Source organism: Lutjanus erythropterus, chromosome 6, assembly GCF_056507025.1.
Source record: "Lutjanus erythropterus isolate fLutEry1 chromosome 6, fLutEry1.hap2, whole genome shotgun sequence".
NCBI classification, from domain to species: domain Eukaryota; kingdom Metazoa; phylum Chordata; class Actinopteri; order Lutjaniformes; family Lutjanidae; genus Lutjanus; species Lutjanus erythropterus.
In genome coordinates this window covers 12,219,189-12,245,938 of record NC_139322.1, presented here as the reverse complement: position 1 = coordinate 12,245,938, position 26,750 = coordinate 12,219,189, and the positions used below count along the sequence as shown (strand labels likewise).

Here is a 26,750-nt window from a genome sequence, read left to right as displayed (position 1 = left end):
CATGCACACAATGAGACAACGATGAATAGAGGTTGAAGGTAGTTCTAACAGCTGTGCAACCATTAAGATAATGTACCTCCAAGAGCTAAACCACTGATTCAACAACAATAGACCATTTGTACATAAACTGTAGCTCACAGAGGCCTATTTCATGAAAGCATTCATAAAATGAATGTTATACTGTTATATCTTTGATGAACAAATCCATCATTGTTTGAATCCATGCATAACAGATTTATGCATAGAAAAGAAAAGTGACAAAAATTTAAATGGCAACTGGCCTGATAGATAAAATCTGCAGCAGATCAGGATCAAACTTACTGAAAAAAGTTTTTGTAGTGAATTTGGTCATTTACACGACACTGCGTGCGCATACATTATCGGTACCACAGCTTTTTAAAATGTCATTTTCTTTGATTGATATGGCTTCAAGACACTATAAAACAAACAAAAAAACATGCTTTGAAAAATCTAAATAAATATACAAAAGTAAAACAACATCCTGAATGAGCTCTATGTTCATGTCTGACCACTATACTACTGTATACATGAGAAATGTGCATTAGAGCTGCAACGATTAGTTGATTAGTCAATCCAAAGAAAATTAATAGCCAACTATTTTGATGATTGATTAATTGTTTCTTCTTTTTTTTTTTAGCAAAAATGGGTTAGGGGTTAGGGTTGGCTCTCAAAAACTGTGATGACGTTTTTCACAATTTCTTTGCGTTTTACGGATTAAACCAGGGTTTCCCAAACAGACCCCCAATCTGAGAGGATTTTGTCTCTGAATGGATTTAGGATTGACCATGACAAAGTCCTCATAATCGATCAATGATTAAACTATGATCACCATAAATTAAAATCAATCAAAATGGCCAAACCCATTTTTTCCCTTGTTGTTTCAACTTACAAAAACACCGATAAAAGTTAAACTATCCTATTCCTTATGTTTATTACTTTTGCCCCTACAACCCACTCTGGGACCCCTGTTTGTCCCCTGACCTTAGTTTGAAAACCAGTGGACTAAACAATCAATCAAATAATCATGAAAATAATCAGCAGATGAATTGAAAATAATAGTAAGTTGCAGCTCTAATGTGCACAGAGGTATTAATAACACTAGCAGTCTGAGTTGTTTCCTGGCAAGCTACAAATCTAGTTTAAAGGAGATCAAGTACTATAACTCTGGCGGCTAGTATAATCTTTAAACCAGAGAGTTAGAGTGAAAAGACTAACCCAGTTACAATACTGAAGTGACTGTGCAACCTGCTCTCCACAGCCTAGGGAGAGATCGAAAGGCGTGTCGTCTTCGAGTGGACATTCAACCACTGAGCACATTGTTTCACAGTACAAAAGAAGTGTGATCAACATTTCACAACACAAAGAAACAAAATAACACTGGGGAATGATTCAACCCGCTTTCTGAGAACGGTGAGAACTTGATAAGAGTGTGTAACCATTCCACCCTGGTGATAAAGCAACCACAGTGGAAACTGAGATGCATCCATCTTTCCATGAAAGCAGTGTAGCTCTGCTTTCTTTTTTAAAAAAGAACAACAAAAAAACAAAAAAACAAAAAGTGCAATGTTTTCCTTACCTTTCACAACACAGTTTCAACAAGTAACAGCTGATAACATTTTTATAATACTTCAAAATGAAAAAGGAACACACACCTAATGGAAGTAATTTACATTACTAAGTCTATTCAGCTTCATGACTATGCTACGTGGAAATTAGCACTGCTCACAAAGCATGCTCGACAGTACGTTGTGTTTCACGCCTGATGGACTAGCAGCTGTCTGTCTGTCTGTCTGGCAGTGTGAGTGCCTGTGAAGAGGAGGTTTTGGCATGTGTTCGACTTAACATTTCCTTAATACAAATAATTAACCAGAGAGAATTAAAGCTGATGATATTTTACCCTTGCATGCTGTGTGACAAACACTGAAACCACACAATGAGTTTACTGTCCACACTGATTTGGATGAGAAATAACCAGAATAATTTGTGTTTAGTACAGCAGTGAGGAGTATCTAGACTGCCAGATAAAAAGTAGTACCATTAATGTACCTATAAGTTACTTCACTAGGTTCCCCTTTGAGTAATTGTTACAGGGGCTCTTTTGTAATATTATGAACAGTGTGATATAGTATGTGGGAAATGATCCAAAGCTTGGATTAATCTTCTCTTCAAACATGTCCAATACCCGGACATGCTTTGAATGAGTCTTGCTGGTTCCTGACATTCAGTCTGATACATCCTGTCGCCGTTCCTCAGCAGGAGCAGTGAGACAGCAGGTTCAGAGTTGAAAGACAGAAAGGCTCAGAGAGTAAACGAGGGGTCATACTTCCTGACTTCCAGAAGGAGGCGTTCTCTGTCACTGAGGGCCTGGCTGAGAGCGGACTGGGCATCAGAGAGCTGCAACTCCAGGGTTTGTCTCTGTAACAGCAGGATTATTGGATTGGTTAGCTCCGTTTTGGCAAAGGTGCTACTGCACGCCGAGTGGGTGGATCAGATTCTGACAGAGAGCAACAGGTGTAATTACACCATTACACAGCCATGTGTACTTGAACACATCCCTGTGCTGTCCATCTTAGAGCTGACCAGAAAGAAGACACCAGTATCACAGCTGTATTTAAGACCAAGAGAGCAGACTACTGTAGATTTAAACATGAGTAGAACCTGTAAACTCAGCTCAGACGTTTGAGTATCTTGACCTGACTGATAAAAAACTAAAGACAAAAAAAGCCGTTGTGAAAGTATCAAACAGAACTATACACAGCCTCATGGTTGATACAGTGTGAATATTCATTTATGCACATTTCAACACTTAAAGTGGTTGTTTTGTTTGTTGACTCCCTAAGCTGTGACTGAGACACACAAAGCTACAGTGGAGGTGATGTAGTCTGTATTTTGAGAGATGTTTTGCAACCTTTTATTATAGCCCTGTTTGCACAGGGCCAACATAATGTGATTTAGAAATTCCTCCCATGTCTGTGTTTTGTTCATGCATCCACACAAGATAAGTGAATTCTGTAGTTTACTCAAATTTGCTGACGTTATATACCCCAGATGCTCATTTGCATTGGCCTGAAGTTAACAGAGGACCTCTGTGCTTGGTGTGTTTGTGGTTATTTGCACAATTTTATTGTATTTTTTACTTTATTTATTAAGGCAGGGTTTCTGCAGGTTTTAACAAGTTTAGTCTAATATTTTTTAAGATTATGAAGACCTATTTCACATCCATACTGGCAAAAAACATACATGCACAGTTTGCATGAGTGGTGATTGGTTTGATGTTGGTTGTGTTTTGTAGTTGTTACATCATAATCAATAAATTTTTCCATAAACACTTTTAAAAGCAAAGCTGAAATTAATGTAATTTTATAAAATTAATGTTAACTTAATAATGCAATCAAATTTTAAGGCCTGCCAAAATAATTTTAAAGACATCTAAAGTCCTAAAAACCAAATTATTGGATTTCAGACTTTTTAAGAATGAGCCTCCGCAATCATTACAAATTACTAGAGGTCTCCAGGTGATATTAGTCATGTGCAGACAAGACTTGTGTGTATCTTTAGATGTTGGGAGGAATTTGGTGGTGGAGATCTACACAACTGATCAGGACAATGATCAGTGACCACATTAACTCTTATATTAAAACTGGAGCCTGAAGTCTAGTGTATCATATTCTCTGTGGTATATGGCTTCATATAACTATGTTATTTGGTGTGTTGAAACAAAATAGTCATAGATGCCTAATTTGGTAAATAAATAAAAGTGTAAAGTGTAAAGCAACCTGTATTTTAACATCAACATTGTTTTAAGAGGCCTACTTCCTTACCTTCAGTTTTTATCATCAAATGTAAAAACAAACGAGTTATTTTTCATTAAAAATGTTTGGAAATGTTTGAATAGTATAACTTGGCCATTTATCTAACCGCGTGGGCGAAAAATAGCAACATTTCCAATCTAATAAAACCACATGTATTTCTAAAATTCTGGCTACGCCCCTGACTGCAGACACACTAAGCTGAAGCGCATACAGAACTTGATGCTGCTTGATCTCCCTTACCTCACTCTGCTGTCGACCAGAGCAGGAACTGTTTGGGTTGTCTGGGCCAGCGACAGGAACACCTGCTGAGGCTTTAAGGTCTGTACCGTCAGCTGCGGGCAAAAAGGAAACAAGTCAAGATCACTTTCTGTTCACGTTTCTGTGAACATTTTACAGCAGAGGTCGTCAGCTGACTGTTTGTGGTTTTACGGTTCATGATCCTGCTGTTATTTTGGTGTTTCCACAACACTGATGGGTATTACATTTGACATAGTGCACCAAAGTCAAGTTAAAAATTCACCTTTGAGCCTCATAATGCCATCTTCACTGCGCTCAAGGACCAGCTGATCTACAATGAACGAGGCTGGTACAGGTTGAGGGGCTGTGGGGTAGATTTTAGGACTATCATCCTGAAAGAAACATAAGAAATGTTGACTGTTAACCATGTACACTTATGACCTTTTAGTCAGTTCAAAGGTTCAGTTTGAATTATTTAATTTCACCATAATAACACACTCAGTATTACCACTACATTACAAGGAGCCCTGGTATATATACTGAAAATATACAAAAGAATTTCAATTCAGTGGATTTACAGAGCGGTTTGTCCTCAAAAGTCAGATTTTTTTGTGAGAAATAAATATGTATAAAGTACTGAGACTAAAATCATACAATAATGTCTTGTCTAATTATATATACAGTAATGTTAAATGCTTTTTCTACCTATTTCTTATAGGTAGCAAATCCAAATTCACTGACCCCAGATCCAGACTGTATGAGAAACCCACCTTCATGGTGATGGTTACATTGCTCATGTGTAACTTCATCGGCTGACCGTCAACACTGAATTCATCTTCGAGAAATGGGCCGATGTTAGCCACTGTGGAGGCTAACAGCTCTGCCTTGCAGTCTTGAACTCTCATATCCAGGAAGCCCAAAGACTCAGCCAGAGCAGAGTGTCGGGCAGCAGACGGACCCATTTCTGCTCTCATGCACACTGCTGGAGAGCTCCTGTTTCCCTGCTTCTGGACTGGTCCACCTGGAGCTGCAGAAACAACAAGGTTGAAAGATGAAGGTACATTTGTAAACCATGTGGGTACAAGTTTCAGTGCCCGTTTGCACAAACTACCTTAAGTTTCAAACCTAAGTTTGTCCCTTGAGCAAATGTTTCCTTCAGTGGAGGGGTTCATGTAGGAGCGTTACATAAAGCCTCTTAGGTTATCTTGCCTAGGTGTTTAGACTAAGGCTTTCATGGTAGCTACTGTTATATACAGCACATGTGCACTTCAGTTACCATGGTTACGCTTCACTAATGCCATCATCATTTAATGTTACTTGACAGTATCACTGTCTGTGTTAGCTAGCTTCTCCAAAATGGACATCACAGAGAACACAAACAGAAAAAGAAAGCCAAACTGGATGGAAGATGAGAATGTTGTTCTCGCAGAGTATCGAAAGCACAAGTACAGAATCCAAATTAAATTTAACCCAGCCAAAACAAACACACACACAAACACAAGATGTGGCAAGAAGTAAGCTTACTGACAAAACCAATGTGAGAAATCTGCTGTGAAGCAAACTGTAGTTGTAAGTAATGAAGAAATATTGAAATATTACTGACAGCAAGAAAGATGATAGTAGACAGGAGTCAACAAAATCTGGTGAGTTTCAATAAAACGAAACAGCTAGCACTAATTATTTATGTCAACGTTTAGCTAGCTAGATACAAAGTTGCTGGTGCTAACATCAAATCTATACTCTGTCACAAGTTGTACATCGTTCTTAGTGTCTGGTGAGTTTTCCCTGTCATAAAATGTGTGTCCTGGTACTTCCTCCTCTTCATACACCATAAATTCAGCCATTGTCTTATGATCCACTAATTATTTCACAATTAAGTATCTAAAGGCAAACACATTTACCTTACAACATCCTAAGAACATCCTTATGGTGATTTTATGCGACTGATTTTTTCATCCTTAGATGAAAATTTAAGGGCAATCTTAGCCTAAGTAGTTTTATGAAACCAGGTTCCATACCAGAGCATGGTGGGGTTCTTTTTTGAGTTAAGACAATGTGCTTACATATAGAACTATATTCTGATCTAGAGGCATTTATAGAACATGAGAGATGATGCAAAAAATGCTCATGTCATTGTTTTGACCAGGATTGATTTGACTGAAGAGTTTTGCTCATGAAAAGTGAACCTGGAGACGTAATTAATGTTGGAGCATTGATGAGCAGAGGTCTTCCAGCATTTGTTGTTAGGATTAACAACATGGCAACAATAACCCAGGTTACCTTGTATGAGTCCAGCCAGCAAGTCTGATACCCTGACAGTTCCCATCTGCACAGGACTCAGATTCTGGACCTCTACAGCCACAACTTGGTCTTCTCCCTTTACTTCCATGGTACAGGCTGATCCACTCAGGACTAGCAACAAGACTGAGGACTGCGACAACAGCACATAAAGTCACATTTAAAGCACAATTTAGATCTGAAATGACAGCTTGAATTACTTGTTAGAAATGTTGAAGACAAGATTTTAATTATTTTCTGTGGTATTACTTTATTAAGGAAAATAACTCCACTGACAAATTCAGTCTATCCATGAAATCTGTTATATGGGCATAGTAACCCACCATATCCTGAGACACGTCCTCAGTACTTTGGGACAGAGAGCTGCTGAGGTCAGCTGATGAACCTCCCTCCGTCCCTGGAGCTGGGCTGCCTCGACTGCCTGCAGGAGTGTTGTTGGGACGCATGGACTCCATGCCTGACTCTGGAGACAAGACACAATCTTATAGAAGACCTGTCACCTGTATAATTCAGATAATTGCTATGGAAACACTGGAGTATTTTAAGCACCTGAGTCCATAATAACAACAAAGTTGTCGCTGAAATCACTATCCACAGAGAGGTTTTCATCAGGCAGGCTCCCATCCAAGATAGCACTATCAAAGGAATGCTGGGAAGGCGACTGCTTCATGGACTGGTGGCGCAGGCTGGCAGCCAGCGAGGGGGAGGACTCTTCTGAACGCTGGACCTGTTCCCTTTAAACACACAAACACACAGACACAGAGGCGTTAAGGGACAGCCAGTGAAAGCATGTGGAGCACAGTATGGGTTCCAAACACGCAAGCCCTTTTATGTGGCCAACAGTCAAGCAGGAGAGCAGAGGCACTTTCTAGAGATTCAACGATCCACTGTCACACCGAGCCGATTCCGATATCTGAATTCAGATATCTGTTGATACTATACCAATACCAGCACTTATATTTTCCTGATCGTATTATTTTTATTATTATTAGTAGTAAAATTATATGAAGCTGAAACTGAAATTTCCGGGGAAAGTTGCAGAAAGTTTCGTGTCAGTTCATGTTGAAGCACATCCAGTCAGTTTTCATCATCTAGAAAGCTTGTTTAGTTTGTATAATGTAGCCTGTAACTTTAATGGCATCCTTCTACCATTCTAGGGCACTGTAGGACTGTGGCTTCTGACATTCACATGTGCAGCAGTACGCCTGACAGATGGCGATTATTTGCATTATTTTCCATGATGCATTGCAGTTCCAAAATGCAAATGTTATGTTTTGTCAGTGTTTGTAATGTGTTTGTTCACAACATGATGGTGATTAGCAATTGTCAATTTTGTTCTGGTTTATTGTTACACCATGAGTGGGGAGTCTTTAGTCCAGCTGTACATTAACACCATGTTAGAATGCATTCCCCTTGTGATATTTTGTTAAGTATAATTAAAATATAGTCATGGCTCCAAGCTAATTTGAGTTCACGACCCCTGCCTCACATCATTATAGGGCCCCTGTGCTGATACTAGATTGAATCAGTCCCATCTCTACTTACTTGGCCTGTGGACTGAACAATTTGCTCATCCCTGAGCCCCGACTCAGTATGCTGAAGGCGTCTTTTGTGATAGAAAACGCCCCTTTGGTCAGGTCCAGTGAGGCACTGATGGCATCTTTGGTCACATCCTTGGTGACGTTAATGGCGCTCGACAGCTCTCCCTCCAGGCTGAAGGTGGATGGTTCGCGGGAGAGGGCGGGGGAGTGTACAGGTGAGAGAGGCGGTGAGAGAACGGGGGTGTCCTCCTGTGCTGTCAAACCGTCCAACCCCTCCTCCACAGCCTCACAAGCCTCCTCCACAACGCCGTCCTGCTCGTCCTGATCAAACCCAGCGATGCCGTTTTCTAACCCTCCATCCTCCACAATCACCTCTGCGGAGTGATGAGTGGGGGAGATGTCAGAGTCTGTCATGCTGGGGCTGTCTGTCTCCGGGGTGTGTGGGACCTCCTCTTCCGGCTCTGAGGCGACTGGAGGCAACAGGAGACCCAATTCTGCAGCATCCACCAGGAGAGAGAGACACACTGTAGTGGGTTTTGTCTTCTGGCCATGAGCCTGCTTCACATCTCGCACATCTCTGCCTAATTCTGCCCCGAGCCGAGCCATGGCGTCCCTCATCCTCAACAAGGCGACATACTGGTAGTGATTGAGCCACATCTTCACTGGAGTGATGGTGTGGGCCAAGAAGTGGACAGAGGCAAGTGATGCATCTTCCTGCTCTGAAGAAGGATGGTGGGCTCCGTTGGAACTGGTGGGGGAAGACGGTGAACCATTTTTAAAGGCAGACGGCTGACACATCCACACAGACATCGCAAACGGCTCAATAAAAGGTTGAGTTCTGCCTTTGGGGAATCGGCGAGCTCCATCAAAACCTAAGGTCACACGGGACATACTGAGAGACCAAATATCCTGGGATCGTAGCTGCTTTCTGTCCAGAGGTTGGGGCTCCGTCTCTTGAGAGTGCTGGAGGAAGGTGGCGGGGAAAGGGTGGAAGGCACTCTGGTCTCTGGGGTAGGGGCAGGGAGGTGCGGGCTGAAAGAAAGAGCAGCTGGCAAACTTGTCGTAGGTGCCACTGAGGTCAGCTCTGGAGCCATGAGGGCAGTGGCGGGTGTTGCTGAGAGCCATCTGTGGTACAGTAACAGAGAGTGACTGTGGACGCTCCGGATGGTCCAGTATGGAAGAATCCAAGGGGATTATCAGCTATAGCAGAAAAAAACAAACAGAAACCAGCAATTTATAGACATTAGCATAAAATCAAATGGGCTCTGATAAGACAAAAATGAGCAGCACAAACTTTTTAAAAGGGACAGAAACCCCAAAATCAGAAATACATATTTTTAACATTTTACCTGTAGTGCCATTTATCCATCTAGATGTTTTTGTTGTGAGTTGATGAGTTTTGGAGATATCAGCTGTAGAGATTGTTGGTCTTCTCTCTCATATAATGAAATCAAATGGCACTAGGCATTACTCTCTTTCCTTTCCTTTTCCATATCCAGACCTGGAAATGACTAAAAATAAGTTTCATACTTGTCCATGCTGTGTAGGAACCCTGTAGAACATGAAACTGTGAGTAACCAGGTCATGTTTTCTGGAAGGAGAGATTGCTTTTGAGTTTTTCAAATGTATTTTTTGGCATGTTGAGCACCACAAGCACAGTGCCATCTATCATTCATTTATATCTGAGAGAAGGCAGACCGCTCTAAAGCTGATATCTCCAAAACTCTGCAACTCACACCAAAACAATACTGATGGACAAATAGCACTCCAGGTAAGAGGGAAAATATGTATTTTTTGGTTTTGGAATAAACTGTTCTTTTAATCTAAAAATGGAACCATTAATATGTAAAAACACTGATGTATTCACCTTGAGCTGAGCCGCATCCATGCGGATGTCTACATGCTCGTCAGCCTTGCTGCTGTCTTGCAGATGGTAGAAAGCTTTGACCTGGTCCAGGGTGTGCAGCAGACCCCTGGAGAACAGATTGATCCACAGCACGCTGGCTGGGTCTACACAGAGCTGGAGGCTATTCAGCTGAGCATACAGGTTTGAGGTGGGCACTGGACAAAGGAAAAAAGGAGAGACAGTGATACAGGATATTCACAAGTGATCGTTTGTAATTTTAGTATTATGTGCAAAACCAAACTGAATAATTACACAAGCAATTAAGAAATTAAGTACACATTTTCAGTAAATGCTGATAATGATGTGAAATTGGACCACACACATACAAAATCAGTTCTTAAATTATGTGTCTGTCATATAATGTAACATGGCAGAATTACACAGGTCTGTATTACTTAATATAAAAGAGGGGTGTTGTGCTGCAAAGATTAATACTTCCAAAGAAATTTTACAGCACAATGTGTGAGTAAAGAAGACAAACAGATGGGTGACAAATTAAAGGAGAAACAAACAAAAAGTGTGTTGGCTCCAAAACAGATTCTCAAGGACACTGAAACTTTCCTGGAGGAATGAACAACATTCTTCCCAAAGATATCCCATCATTTTTTGTTTCAATGGTGGTGGATAAAGGCAATGATCCGTTATGCCTTGTATGGAAGCACTGGGATTGAAAGATATTAACTTGCAGAATCAGTGGCACCTTTGAAATAATGTCTCTTTTTAAAAAAAAAGCCTTTAACAAAGGTCATCCCGCTCTTTTGTTTACCTTAATGTTACTTTAAGTCTACTTTTATTTTATGTAGCTCATTTTAATTCATTGTCTTGCTGAACTGTTTTAATTTTACTCTTCCCAAGTAAAGCACTTTATAACTTTGTTTTAAATGGTGTTAGATGTATAAGTTGGTTTAATAATTATTTATTATACAATTTGTCACCCATCTGAACAAGCCCACCTGAGCTGCTGATATGAATCTTAAACTAAAATGTAAAAATAATAATAATAATGATAACAAAAACATATCACAGTACAGTTGCACGATACCTGATAAACTGGGGTTGTCAGGAAAGTAGTACTCAGTAAACTGCAGATGAACTGCTGGTATGTTGTCTGGCAGACGCAGAGCTTTACGGTTGCAGGATAATAAAGACTGGGTCTTCTTGTTCTGACGGCCTCTTGTAGAAACCTGAATGTTGAGGTGTAGACATTAGAACAGTAGTGGAAATATCACAAAAATATGGGATTTAATTTTTGATTTATCCGCTTCATTCAAGACACAGTAACAAACACAGAAATGGCTCTCAGTAATTAAACAAATGTACAAGTGTGTGACACATAACAGAAATAAACCACCTGAGTCTGAACAGCGGTGATTTCCTGTCATAAATTAAAGGTGGAGACCCGGGCATGAACAGAATTTCCCCTGTGTGTCTCTTGTTGTATGAAAAAGGGAACTACGAGTGTCTTAGAATTAAAATAACCTTGGAACTGTCTTTTCATGATGGAAAGTGTGAAATGTCCAAAGTGAAAAAGGAGAAGCAGCCTGAGATTGTAATTTGAAGTGGCAGGGGGTTTCTCAGTCTCAGATGAAAGGCACTGGAGCAGCCACAGTAAAGTGACATGGGATTATTCTTTTATTACCAAGGTATTTTACTGATTATTTTTGCTTCAGACTTCAATTATTGTACAAGAATAAATGTATTGTTACAGATCTCCAGCAAGGCAATAACATTTACACATCAATAAAACAAATCAGCAATCTGATCAAATACATCAGATAGCTGGTCTGAAAGAGACTTTTGTTCCCTTGGTGAGGCCTGTCAGGCAGATGCCTGCAGGGCTGCTAATCAAACATGCCTTTTTCTAGTTTAAGCTGACTGCAAGTGATGAGTACACCGCAACACATACTAACTAGCTAGCGAACCGTGGAATCATGGTTTTGAAAAGGAGCCACGCATTTTTCTCTTTAAAATAATCACAATGTCCAAGTGTGTCCAAGGAAAGCATCTTGATAATGCCTGTGATCCGTAATTAAACATGCTGAAAGGAGGCTGAAAGTATGCTTAATTACACGTTGTCACTTCTTTGTCATATCTTTTTATCAACTAATCATCCTCTCCATGCTTAACATATGCGCTTTCCAAGGCCTGTACTTGTCATTCCCATGGTAACAACTGTGAACAGTTATGTCATAAACGCAATCCAGAGTGAAAAATAAATCATTACATGTCACTTCTTTAAGAGGCCATGGTAAGGAAGTTGTTGATGTGTTCCTGTTCTATGATCCACTGTAGATCAACTGTCATAAGGCAGTAGGTTCCATTCAAAATTTTACTCCTCTGTTTCCTCAGTATTAATACCATCTGTGACTAACTGCAGTCATTGTAAATAAATCCAAAATCTGTGATGTTTTGCCACTGCTAAAATCATCTAAATGCAAAGCGCCTTCTAGTCTACTAGTCTAGTACAACTGACTGCTTCCACTGAGATACAAGTCCCTCGGTACATTTACTGAAGCGGGGCTTCTGTTAAACCAGGTAAATCGAATCAGTTGATAAGTAGAGCTTGCCTGGTGAATGTCCACGTCATCCATCCTGACCACCACACAGCTAGACCGCAGCCGCTTCAGTGCTGACCCTGGAGGAGCTTTCACAGAGTTCTTCCTAGATGCCGCCTCTGTGTCAGGGGGGCTCGACTTTGGACTAGACTGTCCATCTGAAAGATGAATATGGGAGAGAAACGTTGTCACTGAAATTACTTGTTTAAAGAAGAGCAAGTCTTCCAAATTGTTCAGAAACGTTCAGAAATACTTAGGATTTTTCTTCAGTCTCACAGAAGAAACACATTTTCAATAATAAGACAACTTTAAATTCAAACCTTGAACTGTCTTTGCAGGAGTGTCCTTGGTTGGCTGGGGCACTTCAGTATGTGGCCCTGGGAACCCAGAAGCCTCTGCTCTCCTCTGGTACTCCTGCAGCAGCTTCCCAGCCCACTGCGCCTGTGCCTCCATGGCTCCACTGTGACGTTCCCAGTGCCGACATCCGTCAGCTGTACCAGAGCAGCAACAAACAGGCAGTGATCAGCAGTCATTCTGGGCTTAAAACGAATTTCCTCTCAAGAAAACCTGACACACATCCTTGGACACTGTTAATACATTACATAGCATGATATAACCTGTATATAGGCGGCTTGTTGTTCAGCTCTTATCTGTATGCAAGTCAAATATTTATTTAATTACAATATTCATCATGCCAAGGTATTTAGTGACTCTCCACAGCCACCAGTGTGACTTCACACAGTCTCAGAGTGGGACTGTCTAGGGGCCAGGTTGGACTTGAACCCTGGAGTCCCGTTGGTCTCTTTGATTGCCAATACGCTTAAAGAATATATATTAAAGATGATATGATAAATCAACCAGTGACTGGAAATGGCCGGTTTTCTGCTTGATCTGCCATGAGCAGTGACCACCTCATCAGGGTCAAATATATCTGATTCTGAGATGGTAAAATTTACATGCATGAATCACACAACTGTTATATTGCTATATGCACAATTGCTATATGCATAGCAACACAGACAGTAACTTTTGAGTCCACGCACAGGATAAAGAAAGTATTTAGGGAAAGAAGAGAGGGAGGAATAGAGGAGAAGGCACTAGTAGTGAGTGGCAAGAAAATGTGAGAGAAGACAGTAAGAGAGAAGAGGGGAGAAGAAAGGTTGGAAAAGGAAAAGGTGGAGAGGGAGAGAGGAAACGAGGACAAGGCCTGGCAGTAACCTGGAGCACATTCTGAGTAAACGTAAAAGTTATTTAACTGTCAGTGTTTTATTATGAACTGAAAATTAGACTTTTCATTACAGAAAAGTTAATAAAGGTTTGTGCGTGCTGGTAATTATAATTCTTAGAAGTCGGCAAGTCACACTTTAAAAGAATCAGCCAAGAAAATTGCATTGGTGCATGTCTAATACACGTATCATATTATTTCACCTGAAGATGTTTTTTCCATAGTTGTCTGCATTACTCAAGCAAGTCTGCCTGGATTTTGTTTTACGTTCTTCCACCTGCCTCATTAAAGACCCGTAAGGTCAGCCATTAGAGCATACGGTGCTTCCTTCATCCACTGCAAACAGTTGTATTTTTAAGTTTGCCCAAATGTGTTTAGCTTAATTTCTTTGTTTAACTGTATGTCTGTATCTGTACATCTGTCATCCACACTGTGTTTAAGTTTACTGAGGGCTACTGAGAACTGGAGGCAAATTCCTTGCATTTGTCAACAAACCAGTTTTCAAAGCTGTTATTCATGCATACATGCACACAGTATGTGTGGTTATATAAACATACTGTAAATAAAGTTGTACTGTCGATATTTACGTCTGTCTTCTGTTAATATACCCTTCAAAGACCATGAGACTCTGCTTAATTGACAATAATCAGCCCCAGAGGCAACTCTGCTGTTCTACATTCTACACTTGAGGAATTCCTCACAGAATAATGGCACTGGGCACTCTCTCGCAGGCCATTAGTCTGCTTGAATAGTAATCCTCCTAACAGCTAGTCCTGAATGAATACTGTGCTTACAGTGAAGCAGCACAGAGCCTCTGGGTAAACCGCAGTTAAATTACAGTCAGAGAAAGGACCAGTCGTCACACTCACCAGGTCTGTGGACAGGATAATAGTCAAAACCCAGCTTCCTGAATGTCAGCTGCATGGCACCTTGTAAGCCCGGTGGGGGAGGCTCATCTGTGCAAGATCACATGATAGCTGTTAAAAACCAGCCTGACTTTAATTACTCTTCAAATGCTCAGCAATTTCATGCATTCTAGGGATTCCTCTGAGCACACAATCTTTGTTTATGCCGAAAAACTGCACAAATAAACTTGAAATACAGAACAATAAAGATAACATATCGACCATTTTTGTTTTTTCCAACTGACCTTCGTCCATTGAAGAACTGTCGTTGCATACATGTAAGTCCAAGCGGGATATGAAGGTGTGGTAAGAAGACTCCTTGACATCATAGAGATCAAAGTATTGACTCATGTTGCTGGGGGTGCCGGTAGGAGCAGGTGTGGGTGGGGGCTCTGTCCAAAGGCTGTGGAGGCCAGGAGATGGAGGAGCAGTCTAAAACACAGAGAAGGTAAAAACAAAGAAATAACTGAACGTTTTATTTATAGTAACATAACTTTATGTTACCACATAGAGACAAGCTGTGAAAACCAGTCGAAAGCCCTAATGTGGGGCTTTCACATAGTATCTAATTTATGTTTGTAGAAAAATGGATTGAGATATAAAAAAAAATACTCTCCATGTAAATAGACTGTATGAAAGTTTCATTTCTTACATTTTTCTGCTATATTTCTGTATATAAATAGTAAAATATTTCTTCTTCATGACCTTGATCTGGTCTATAATATTTCGAATGATTATCACTAAATATTTGTAGATTTTCAAAGGCACTGCATTCTTGTTTTTCTTGTATTTTCAGTTACCGACAGCTTTGTACTTTGTAAAACTGATAAAAATGAGAAATCATAACATTGAAAGCTGAGAGAAAAAAGTAGACCATTGCATGTGGGGTCAGATACAAATTAATGCAGAAAAAGTCAGCGAGAATTCACAACAATGAGTCTGGACTCAAGAGGGTTTAAGATAGAAACCGATAAATAAAGCCTAGTGGGAGCCATCATTAATATCACTTGTCCTTGTCCTACAGTGACAAGTCAAAATGTCGTCTGTGGAAAAGGCCAATTGTATTTTCATTACCGAATTTCAAATCAATTTAAAGCGATACAGAAACAATCATTCTTAAGAGACATCACTTCACATGTATTAGGTTCATATGCTTTAAGGTTGACAAGAGACCTTTTTCAATGCAGCCAAATTTGCATGAAATAGTCAATCTGGCTGCTGTTATCAATGAAACAAATTAAGGCAGAGCATTTCCAGTGAGCCAACAAGCACAATAACAGAACGATGGCTGTGTTTGACCTGAATGGAACTGAACTTTAATTAGCATCAGTTCTAACACTGGTGTTTACCCACTATTTCATGTAAAAATGTCTGCTGTGAGAAGGTCTATGGCCTAACTTGTCTATAAACACATGAAGTCTGTAGTTAAAGCCCTGCAAAACACTGATGAGCAGGAAGGAGGCAAGACCTGTAAGGATTCAGCGGTCCTGCTCTTCCTCTGCTGGGCAGACTTCTCCATGGCCTCGCTCAGAGATTTGGCGTAATGGATGATGGCTTTGAGCTGAGAGTCCGTCAGAACCCACAACAGGTCATCCAGAATGAAAAGCAGCTTGGATGCCAGCACATTACAGTCCTTTATCTGGAACAGAACAATGAAGAATTAAACTGGACTTGTGACAAATCATTTGCAATTTAGATTAGCTCACTTTTGTGGTTTCTAATGAATTCCGTGACAGAAGAGTAAATGAGTGGCAGAAACACGGTCCTACTCTGCGTTTTAGAGCGATGCGAATGCGACCCTGGTTGGTGATGAGACGTAACGGGGTGCTGCCGAGGTCCTGGTCGTCACTCTCGATGGCATCGGCCTCGATTCGTAGACTCTGCCAGTTGATTTCTTTGAATGTCAGCACCTGATTGAGACAAACCGTTCAGCTGTAGTCAAATATGAGACAGAAAAGACCCAATGTTCCACCGCTTGAATGATTTGTATCAGTGTCGCAAGGCTAGAGAAAGAAAGGGCAACAGACACATGTCCTTTTAAGTAGATTACAAGACCTCATTCTGAAAGGTTGGTCATCTCAATATAGTCTCTGCAGCTAATAAAAAACAAAAGAATTTACATGATTGAAGGTTTTGCTGCAGGCCTAATGGGCATACATTGTTTCCATGGTAAAACTGCATTCAGTTCTGACAGAGTGGTGTCAAAGCTGGGTGCGGAGGAGGATAAAAGTGAAGTGCACTGTACCTCTCCTCTCTTTGGGTCTGTGACGCGGGTGTAGCGGAGGTCACTGCGCTGCCACTTGGGGTTGAGGCTGTTGCCTTGAAGCTGCCAGAGCTCGAAGGAGGCGTGGAAGGCACGAGCCTGCACCTTGATGGTGATGGAGTTGATCCTAACAGACATGCCCTCCACCACTTTCTCTGCAAAGCCGTACTCGCTGAAAATACACAATGTCAACATGAGCGAGGGCGATGTTCACCATACACACGACATGGGATGCAGAATTCAACATTAGAGGTGTTGGCTTTAAGGGTAAGTTTGCTATTTTTCAACCTGGACTCTATTTTCCTATGTTTTGTGTCTACGTGACTAATGGGGACAACATGTTTTGAAACTGGTCCAGTACTGAACAAGAGCTTTGCAGCTATAAAAAGCAAAACTGAGCCACAATACCAACTCTGAAAAAGCTGGGATGCTGTGTGAAACATGAATTAAAAAAATTGAGTGTATAGTTCAAAAAACAAAAAGGTTTATCAGTTTGAACATTAAATATCTTGTCTTTATTCTGTATTCAATTGAATACAAGTTTAAAATGATTTGCAAATCACTGCCTTCACCACTTTTTTGGAATTTAGATTGTACAATTGTAATCCCCCCGGGTGACTGTACTGTCAGGTGAAGTCCACTAAAAGGGATCAGATTGTTATTTTAAGTGACTGATAACATTAGGAAAAGGATCGCTACAGAGAGAGACCTTTTTTCCACAATGGGTAAGGTCCTTTTTTTTGACCAGAGAGAAAAAAAAACTTTTAAAATATATCAATCTGTTTAAAGTGACCAAATCCACTGACAAAACCAGAAATTTTACATCTCAGGTCTACCGCTGCTTTGATCGGTTAGTTTGTTTGTGTTACTTGGTGTGTTTTTTTGTGTTTCTGTCTGTTTGTGGTACTGTGCCACTTTTAGAGGTTTATACAGTTGATTGAAGAAGCAGAAAACCAGTGACATAAAACAACAACAAAAAACTAAACAACAAAACTTACTCTTAAAAATAAAAGTCTATCCCTATAGAGATTTTTCCATAATGTTTTTCAGGCACTTAACCAGAACAGTCTGAGCCTGTTAGTGACCAAAACAAAGAGTTTTAGTGGACTTGTTTTGACAGTGCCGTTGCCCAGAGGGATTGCATTACAGCTCAGTCTTGCTTTTTACTGGCTCTTCTTGCTCAATTCTGGACCAATTTCAAACACTGTTGTCCCCATCAGTCACTTGGATGCAAAACATGGGAAAATATCATCCAAGTTGAAAAACGCTGTGGTTACCCTTCAACACAAGATGTATGCAGGCTTACCTCTGGCCTGCTGTAATAGCTATAGGAGAGGGACCATTAGGTGGGCGGGGTTCCTCACATGTCCTCATTTCTACTTCTACCTTATCCAAGAACTGTGCAAAAGAGGAACAGTCACACTCTGCATACAATTGAGAAAGGATAAATACAGAAGTAACCTAACATTTACCAATGATAACAGAGCACAACCTATGGAGTAATATAACAAAACAGTAACATGACTATCCAGGGTGTTGCTATCCAGCCATACCAAAGTTGTGTGTTGCAGAAATGTGCCAGAACTGTGGAGAAGGAAAGAAATTCTTACCAGGCAAATGGGGCTTGTTTTCAACTTCGTCCATTGTATCTACAAAGACAAGGCAGCGAGGTCCTCAGAGTCAGTCACAAACACTTGCCACAGCATTCGTTTATTATTCACTGGGCACAAGGGCACAGTTCTACAGCATGATGCAAGTATTACAACAATAACTTTCACACTGTGATAGTCATTGACATTTCTGCTAAAAAAAATAAATAAATAATCAAATAATAACTTCAAGTATCAAGTCATTATTACCATGTGCTGGATGGAATAAAACCAGAGGAAATGAAAAATAAAGCCTGAATTCCTGATTAGACAAAGGAGGAAAAAGAAACGAGAGTGCACAAAAATTTCCCTTACTGTTGAAACTGAAAGTGTTACTGAAATGCATAATGTCAAACAATCAACCATCAGTGCCAGGGCTTCTTTTACTGACAAAGTGAAAGAGCTTTTGAATCCATAGACCATATCCCATTATTGTTGTGCAAATAATGTCATCATGTATTTTTTTTTTAAGTGATTAATTTAATTGATTATTTTTCCTCTCATAATTTATTTTCTTCTCCATCTTGATTAGCTAAAGCCAAATTGTAAGATGATTGCATTGCCAGCAGGAGTGGGTGTGGGGCTACTTGTTCATTATTGTCTACTTGTTTGTGTGTATTGTTTATTAAACATATTAATCAATAAAAAACAATGATTATAAAAAGACTAAAAGTTACATGTTTTCACATGAAAATTCAGAAAATGACAAGAGGAGACCAGCCTTGGTTTCAATTAAAGGGCAAAAGGCCTCTCTGTCTAGTCAATGTGATAACTGTGGTTTCTTGGTACCACTTAAAAGTCTTGTGGTTCTGAATATGCTGAAAGCAAGAAAATGACTTTTTACCAACAGTCTATAGATGTGATCTGTGGATTAGAGCTGCAAAGATTAGTTGATTCATTGATTATTTGTCAACTACTTAATTAATCACCAATTATTTTCATAAATGATTAATCCTTTTGAGCCTTTAAGAAAAAAATGTTTATTTCAGTCATTAGTTTCAGCCCTAATGCGGATGACTGGAAAGCATGGGATGGTTTCTGAGTTTTCAGTAGACAGGAATGCTTGGATTATGATGATTCACACATTTATCTCAGAAGAGCATACAGCCTTTAAAATATTGAAAACACCTTGTACTGTTCGACAACATTTGGGGATATTTGGGACCTAATGGTGAGTAATTCTTGCATTTTCATTTTCAACCTTTGACAGGAATTTCTGTTTTGTTTTCATCTAGCTTCAGACAGTTTTGAGCCTTTGAGCTGTGAATGTCTTAAAGCACCGATGTAAACAGCCGGCTCCCTGTGATTACTGCTAGTTGCAGGATAGGAGGAGTTGTGTATTGCATAGCAATGAAAACTGATGTTGTGCCTGTGCGTGTCTGTAGATGACAGTAATGTATAGATTTACAACTAGCAGTGAACCCTGGGGGCCCAAACAAATCGTCCTACATTCCGCTTCCCTAACTAAAACTTCTATCTTGAAGACAAACAGCTTAAAGCAATTCCTGAGATTGCTGACACCAACAGAGTTTAAAATGTAGGTCAAGATTAACAACAAGACTAAGAGTCTAGGGCTGTGTAATGACAAGAGTCAGGCAGTATGATGTGTATCGCAAACACAGGGGTGACGATTCAATTTATTACAATACTATAAGCAACAGTTTTTTAAAATCTAGTTTTAGGAAAACTGTCATAGCATAAAAAACACACCGCCATATGTATAAAAAAGGTTACTTATTTTATTCAGTCATAACAATGGGATCTGCATTTGTATTTATCATAGTCCCTGTCACATCCAACATTATAGCACTATTTTTTGTCCAATCTGAGCAAAGCAATGTCAGCGTATGCTGTTAAATTAGAGTGGAAAAGACAAATGGCTGAATTTAGATTACAAAACTGCCACAAATCTTTACATGTAAACTATAAATTAAACATCTTGATACAGTGTTTTTGAGAATCAATACAGTTCCATAAAACCTAATACTGCGATATTTTCTTACACCACTAATACTAACAGCTTTGCTAAGCTGCATTTGGGCACAGAAGTGCTTTGAGCTACATGCTAACATGCTTACAATGACAAGGTTAGCATGTCGGTGTTTAGCAGGCACAATGCTTATCATATTCCCCATCTTAGTTTATTATTTTAGCATGCTAGCATTTGCTGATTATTAGGATTTAACATAAAGTGCAGCTAAGACTACTGGGAATGTTAGAATTTCAAATGTTGAATTATAGATCATCGTATTGAACAAAGTCAGATGTTGAACTGACCCGTCAGCAGACCACCAAAGTCATTACGATTCATCCTCTGGGGGCCAAGAATGCCCGTACAAAAGTTCATGACAATCCATCAAATAGTTGCCAAGCTTTTTCAGTCTGGACCCAAGTGGTGGACCCACTGACATTACCATCCATAAAGCCATGCCGCTAAAAACAAATCAACAGCTATATCACAATCAACATTCAAAGGTTTATTGGCGTGAGTTCTCCAGTGAGCTAAAAAAAAAAATCTAAAAACATAATTTAATAAAACAGAAATCAACTGATAAACATCCAACAATCCGGGAGCCTAACAAAACAGGGAGTAAGTACAGACTAATAAAACAGTTCAAGATATTTTGGTCTTTAAATTGGAGCTTATTTTGGTTAGCCTGTGGGCACTTCTGTAAATAGCAAAAAAAAAACTATGTTACAAAACCACAAGTGAATGCCAGCAAGCAGCTGAAAAAGAGAACTTTTTTACTCAGGGTCAGCAGTCACTCTGTTGACTGGTGGCAAAACCACAAGCCTCATTAAGAGGGTATAGTTTAAAGGAGAATGCTGCGATAAAAACAGGTCACAGTCAATAACAAGCAATTGTCTGTTAAACGTCACACAAAACATCAAAAATGTAAAAAATATATTGTCTTGGATTTGGATATTTTAATCAGTAGTAAGCACAGAGATGGGGTATTATGTGTAATACTGCCCTACGTTGAAAAATATTATTTAATGACACTAGCGATATTGAGGTTCACGAGGTTAAAATAATTATACATAATATGTAGAATACACTTCTGTTACAACAATGAGAATATTATTTCTGAAATTCAAGCAAAATGTCTTAAACATGTAGTATTATTGGGATTATTTAGGAACACAAAGCAGTCATCCTGACAGCTCAATGCACACCAGCAGCCAGTATATCTCAGCATCACTCTGGCCTTCAGTGCCCCTCTGAATCATGGCTTGTCTTTCTATTATCAACAACCAGTGCTGTGGTCTGAAGGATCATAACGTGCCTCCAGCAGTGCTTATCTCTGTAGTACTGACACAACTCATTTCCGCTACGACTCTATGCACTCAACAGCAAGCTCTCTGACATTAATAAACAGAAAACCTTTGTTTATTATGTGTTTTTTCTGCACCAGCTTTGTGTTTTATCATTCCTCTTAAAAAAGGGAGACGGCCTCACCTGTCAGACCAGCTACACAATCAGGTTTGACTAGTCAATAACGTACCCTGATGGCGGCTTTGTTGCAGTAGACCCGAGTGACAGCCAGCCAGGTGGGCAAGTCCAACATGTTCTGCAGAACCTCTTCATCGAGCTCCAGGTTGGACAGCTGTCCCTCCCCCTTAAGCGTGCTCAGATTGATCTTGTCCGGGGAGAGATTCTTGGTGAATCTGAGCAAAGGGAACAGGGAAGAAGTTCAAACAAAAATGTTTCAAGTGAACACTTGCAGCAGGAGGTGGTTCATCTAAATTTTATCAGGGAAACACCTGACATCATCAGTATACGTCACTGATGATCTGGGAGACAGAAATAGACAAAATTCAATTATGCAGCTTGGCTAAGCTGTATCTGAAGAAATAGTGCGACTGAATGAGTCATCCTGGGAAACGGTAGCAGCCTCCTTACAAGGTTCACACACAGCTGTACCTCTCATCTAGGGTAACCTCTCTGAGCAGAGGGTGCCAAGAACAGGCTACAACCTCACACAGGCTGAATGTAACAGCAATTGGAGCAAATCAATTTGTTAAGTATTTTAATTTCAAAACACCACATGACTGAATACGGTTGTGACAAATTCCCGTGACATTTCAGACGTCAACCAAGAGATGCTGTCGAAAAGGGAGTAAATGTCAAGCTACAGAGTGTGGCTCACAGTTCGGTTATAACGACATTAATTAAACTAATGAGATGCCATGTGAATGTGGTCCAATTTGTCAAAACATTTAACATTATTAGGCCTAACAGCACTGCGCTGTACCTGATAAGCCAGATAAGCCAGTCAGAGCTTAAGCTTCTCTTGGACATTGAGCAACACAGTAACTTTAGTTATTGTGAACAAAACATGAGCCGTTGTGTTCCTAAAACGAACATTTCATATGAACTCCCACACACCCATCAAGGGCCTTTCATGAGTCAAGCTTGAAGTGTAGAGCTGTCTGAAAATACAAAACAGCTGTACAACATTGTGCAGTTTACAGCTTTCTTTTGGACTGATACAATATAAAGAAACAGTTTGGTAGTATTTATAATTAAAACCTATATTACAGAAAATATGAATGCATAGTGGTACTATTATTTATAAAACTAGTGATATAAGCTAATTAGTAATAAGATTAACATGGTTTTAAAGAGAACAGAAATTCCAGAGCTTATCAAAGGCAACAAAGAAGTCATTGTACAAACTTTGTTTAAAGCAAAACTGTTAGGCTTTGCAATTAAACAATTTTTGAAAAGATTAACATAAAAGAATCACCCTTGAAGTGGTTAAATTATATCCGACAATCCTTCTGTGGTTAAAGAAGTCAAACGCATTTCGGTTTTTAGCTTGAGTTTGCAGGTTTACAGCAAAACATACACTGGCTATAAACTTACATAATGATTCAATCATCAATTAAACCATTTTCTATGTAATCTATGCAAAACTATGTTCAGCATCATTAACATGTTTGCATGTCTACAGTACCAAGAATGTGTCCACTGTGTCTTATCTGGTGCAAATAATTGTTTTAATCATTCGGTGATTCAGAGACAACAGGGTGGAAAAGAATACAAAGCCAAACAAATAGAAAGCCTCTGATTTAGCACACACTTTTTTGTTAAGTCTCATGATCAACTTAAGCCCTATTTGGCCCCATCCAGCTGGGGAAAAGACACCTTTTAAACACATAATCAACTTCAACCCAAATTTATTTCACAACAACTGTCAGCAGTGCCAAACTGACAGGAACAGAAAATACAAGGCTGAACAATATGCAAAACACCCCAACCCAACAAACAAAACAGTCAACAGAGTTGAAAATATATTAATCATCATGTTTGCATGTCTTTCTCACAGAAAACAAATATAAAAATGACAACTATGCTATTTTTACTGTAGTCTGTACCAAATAAGCATGTCCCCTTTCATCTGGAGAACATGTTTTGTAGGCGGGGCATCTCTGTAGCACCACAATGCTTCATATATCAAAAAGTTGAAGCTCCTGCAATTTGGGTATTGCACTTAGCCATAATCGATAACATTTTGATTAGCTGCTCAGTTCTAGTTCTGGCACAATAAATCCTAAAAAGTGGGGACAATATAGTCACCTCTATGTCTCCTGAGCCAAGACGTCAAATGTAGAGGATGTAAGACCAGGTATAGAGAAAAGGCTACAGCCAGCTCTGGAGAGGATGCTGAAGGTGACTGGAATACAATATTAGTCTATGTATAGCAGGATGCCAGATGGAAGAAAAGTTGGCATATTCATTCATTCATTCATTCATGTGCAGTAGGCCAAATAACCTGATAAACACACTTGAACAAGCTCAATCTTCCCTAAAGTTGGGCTTAAAAATGACAGACCTTTTAGTGCGTTGATAAATTTCCTCCATAACTCTCCCTATCTAGACAGACAGATTTTTTGATAAAGGACAAACTTCTGACAACAAAGCTGCATAATGATGATGTCCTGGCCTACAAGTCTTGTTTTCCAGATGTGAACAAAAAAAACAGGTTTGGTAAAGACCCTAACAAATGTCACATCATCATACAACATTCATTCATTCATTCTTGTGCAATACGCCAAATTACTTGATACACACAACTAAACAAGCTCAATCTTTCCAAAATTTGACTTACTTGTTTACAGGATATCAATTCATCAAAAGCTAAAATACTTCTTCCATAACTCTCCCTATCTAGAAAACATTTTTTCTTTATTTCTGCTTGAGGATATTGTTTTGAGGTGTAGTGAGCATAAAATCAGGGATGAATGATTCTTGAGAAACAGATGATACATTGATCTAGATTCAATGTTCAATAATCCAAAAAGTGAAAATATCCATCTATGTTGTAAAGTTTAAGATTCGCCTTTATTTTAAAATTTGCATGACATGTCTGTCACAAACATCTGGAGGAGTTCAGTCAGAAAATTGCTGAATCAAATTTCAGTTGCTTTTTGTGATGACATTAATTGAAACTGTATCGTGGCAGACTGATATGAGAAAATATTGCATCGTGGTCCAAATAATCTATATAATATCGTATCTTGATGAAACTTATGATGTACACCCCTGATAGATAGATAGATAGATAGATAGATAGATAGATAGATAGATAGATAGATAGATAAAATGGCTTGAATTTTTTTTCCCCCACAAACTGTGATAAAAACAATGTAAGCAGTAGGATATGGGTAGAGCTCTTTCAACAATTAAACGTACTGGGCCCATTGAATCTAATACAGCAGCTTTCAAAGGAAGTATTAAAGGAATCTGCACTATAAAACAATATTAAGAACACACGAGTACAATTTAAAAACTAATGTGGTTAACGTTATTCAGGTTGAACTGGTCTGCTGCGTTCACGGTCCCTGTCAAGCCTCCTAACGTTATTCTCATGTGGTTTTTCCAACACGTAGCGCTAAGCTAACAGATGATAACCACTGTAGAAATCAATGTAGTTAGCTACATGTACATGATAGACACTAGCGCATTAGCGTTTCTGTGTTAAAGGCAGTAACGTTAAAACCATCACCCAGCGGGGCTAACCGGCTAACACAAAGCCAAAGATGACACTTACCTTGACAAATGTTTCAGAATTTGTTTTTTAATAATCCCGGCCATTTCTGCTAGCGTTTGTCTCGTACCTTTCCAGCGGTTTTAAACAAATACTAGCTTGTGGGTATCTCTATATTGTACACTACCCGGGCTGTGTGCATCTTTTTAGCCGCTGCTGGCACAGCACAGCCTAGCTGCTCCCTCGCTAAACACCGGACGGACAGCCGCTGACCCGCTTTCACACACACAGACACACAAAACATACACGCTACTCCACTAAAAACACAGCAGCTTCTGTAACGACACACCGACGCCATCTGCTGGACGTTCAGGGCACGACAGGTGGGCGGCAGTGCGGAGAATCCCACCAATCACAGATAAAGATTTAAGCACTGCTGGAGGATCCGTTATAACACTCATGAAAATACGGCTAAAATTTTTTTATATCCGTTGAATTCAGGTCACACGTGGGTGTAATGTCTGGACTGGTAATAAAAGAGAAACGTTAACACAATTCTCACAATGGCAACATTAATAAATTTATCATTCAATTGAATGTATTGCATCATTTCTGTTACATTATTTATGATTTATATATTTCAATTTATTTTCCTATGTTGTTATAGTTTAATAATATGGTATTGTTTTTCATGTGTCTCTCTCTTTTGTTTACTATTCTCACAATGGAAAAATTTGTTACAGCAGCAACTTGATAGCAAAATAGAAGCATCAATAAAATGAATGAATAAATAAATAAATAAATAAATAATGAGAACATAACCATGGAATATAAACAGAAAGAATTATTTAAAAAATAGGACTATAAACAATATGCAATAGCAGTATAAGCAGAAGGAAATATTAAAAGTAGGAATATAAGTAAGAGAAAATATAAAAATAGGAAGATTATGTGCATTAAAATATAAGTAAAAGTAAACACACTCATCAGTCCAGTGTACACCATTGCACACAGGAAGTAGGTATTTCACATATTGCACAGTCAAATAACAAATGTATTGGAGTGGAGTGAAATTATGCCCCAGTAAATAATTACTTCTGCACAGTTAGGGCACTATAAAGTGCAGACAGTTTGTCAGTTTTGGTGTTTATGTGGAGCCATTTGTTTTCTACTCGTAAAATATTGTTGAACGAAGCATTAAAAAACTTAAATAGACACAGTAAATCCTCTGTTAAATGTAAAAATCCTACACTGAAAATGTTATTTAAGTAAAAGTATGTGAGTAAATTTATTAAAGTAAAGGTAGGCCTTCTCAGTGCAGAAACATGCCCCCCCTGACTATT

At 39.3% G+C, this 26,750-nt stretch overlaps 1 protein-coding gene across 1 annotated transcript; it reads right to left on the bottom strand.

Annotated features, from left to right (window-relative positions):
* Positions 1 to 1,560: 1,560 nt before the first annotated feature.
* On the bottom strand, positions 1,561 to 25,703 carry bltp3a (bridge-like lipid transfer protein family member 3A). Its single transcript, XM_084720631.1, has 21 exons — positions 25,471 to 25,703; positions 21,919 to 22,081; positions 18,374 to 18,412; positions 18,070 to 18,161; positions 16,746 to 16,935; positions 16,270 to 16,410; positions 15,969 to 16,139; positions 14,746 to 14,932; positions 14,465 to 14,551; positions 12,691 to 12,861; positions 12,383 to 12,528; positions 10,858 to 10,999; positions 9,777 to 9,970; positions 7,914 to 9,109; positions 6,918 to 7,102; positions 6,692 to 6,831; positions 6,351 to 6,501; positions 4,841 to 5,097; positions 4,354 to 4,462; positions 4,074 to 4,165; positions 1,561 to 2,436 (listed from the first exon to the last, which is right to left on the bottom strand). The coding sequence occupies exons 1-21, from the start codon at positions 25,512 to 25,514 to the stop codon at positions 2,320 to 2,322; spliced, it is 4,014 nt and encodes a 1,337-aa protein (XP_084576757.1). The 5' UTR covers positions 25,515 to 25,703; the 3' UTR covers positions 1,561 to 2,319.
* Between the last annotated feature and the right edge of the window lie 1,047 nt (positions 25,704 to 26,750).

Excerpts from the sequence above, each read along its gene's own strand:
- bltp3a (XM_084720631.1), bottom strand. The coding sequence starts at position 25,514 with ATGGCCGGGATTATTAAAAAACAAATTCTGAAACATTTGTCAAG. Across the intron at positions 16,936-18,069 it reads GCTATTACAGCAGGCCAGAG|CGAGTACGGCTTTGCAGAGA; the intron begins GTAAGCCTGCAT and ends GTGTATTTTCAG. Across the intron at positions 12,529-12,690 it reads TCCTGCAAAGACAGTTCAAG|ATGGACAGTCTAGTCCAAAG; the intron begins GTTTGAATTTAA and ends TTCATCTTTCAG.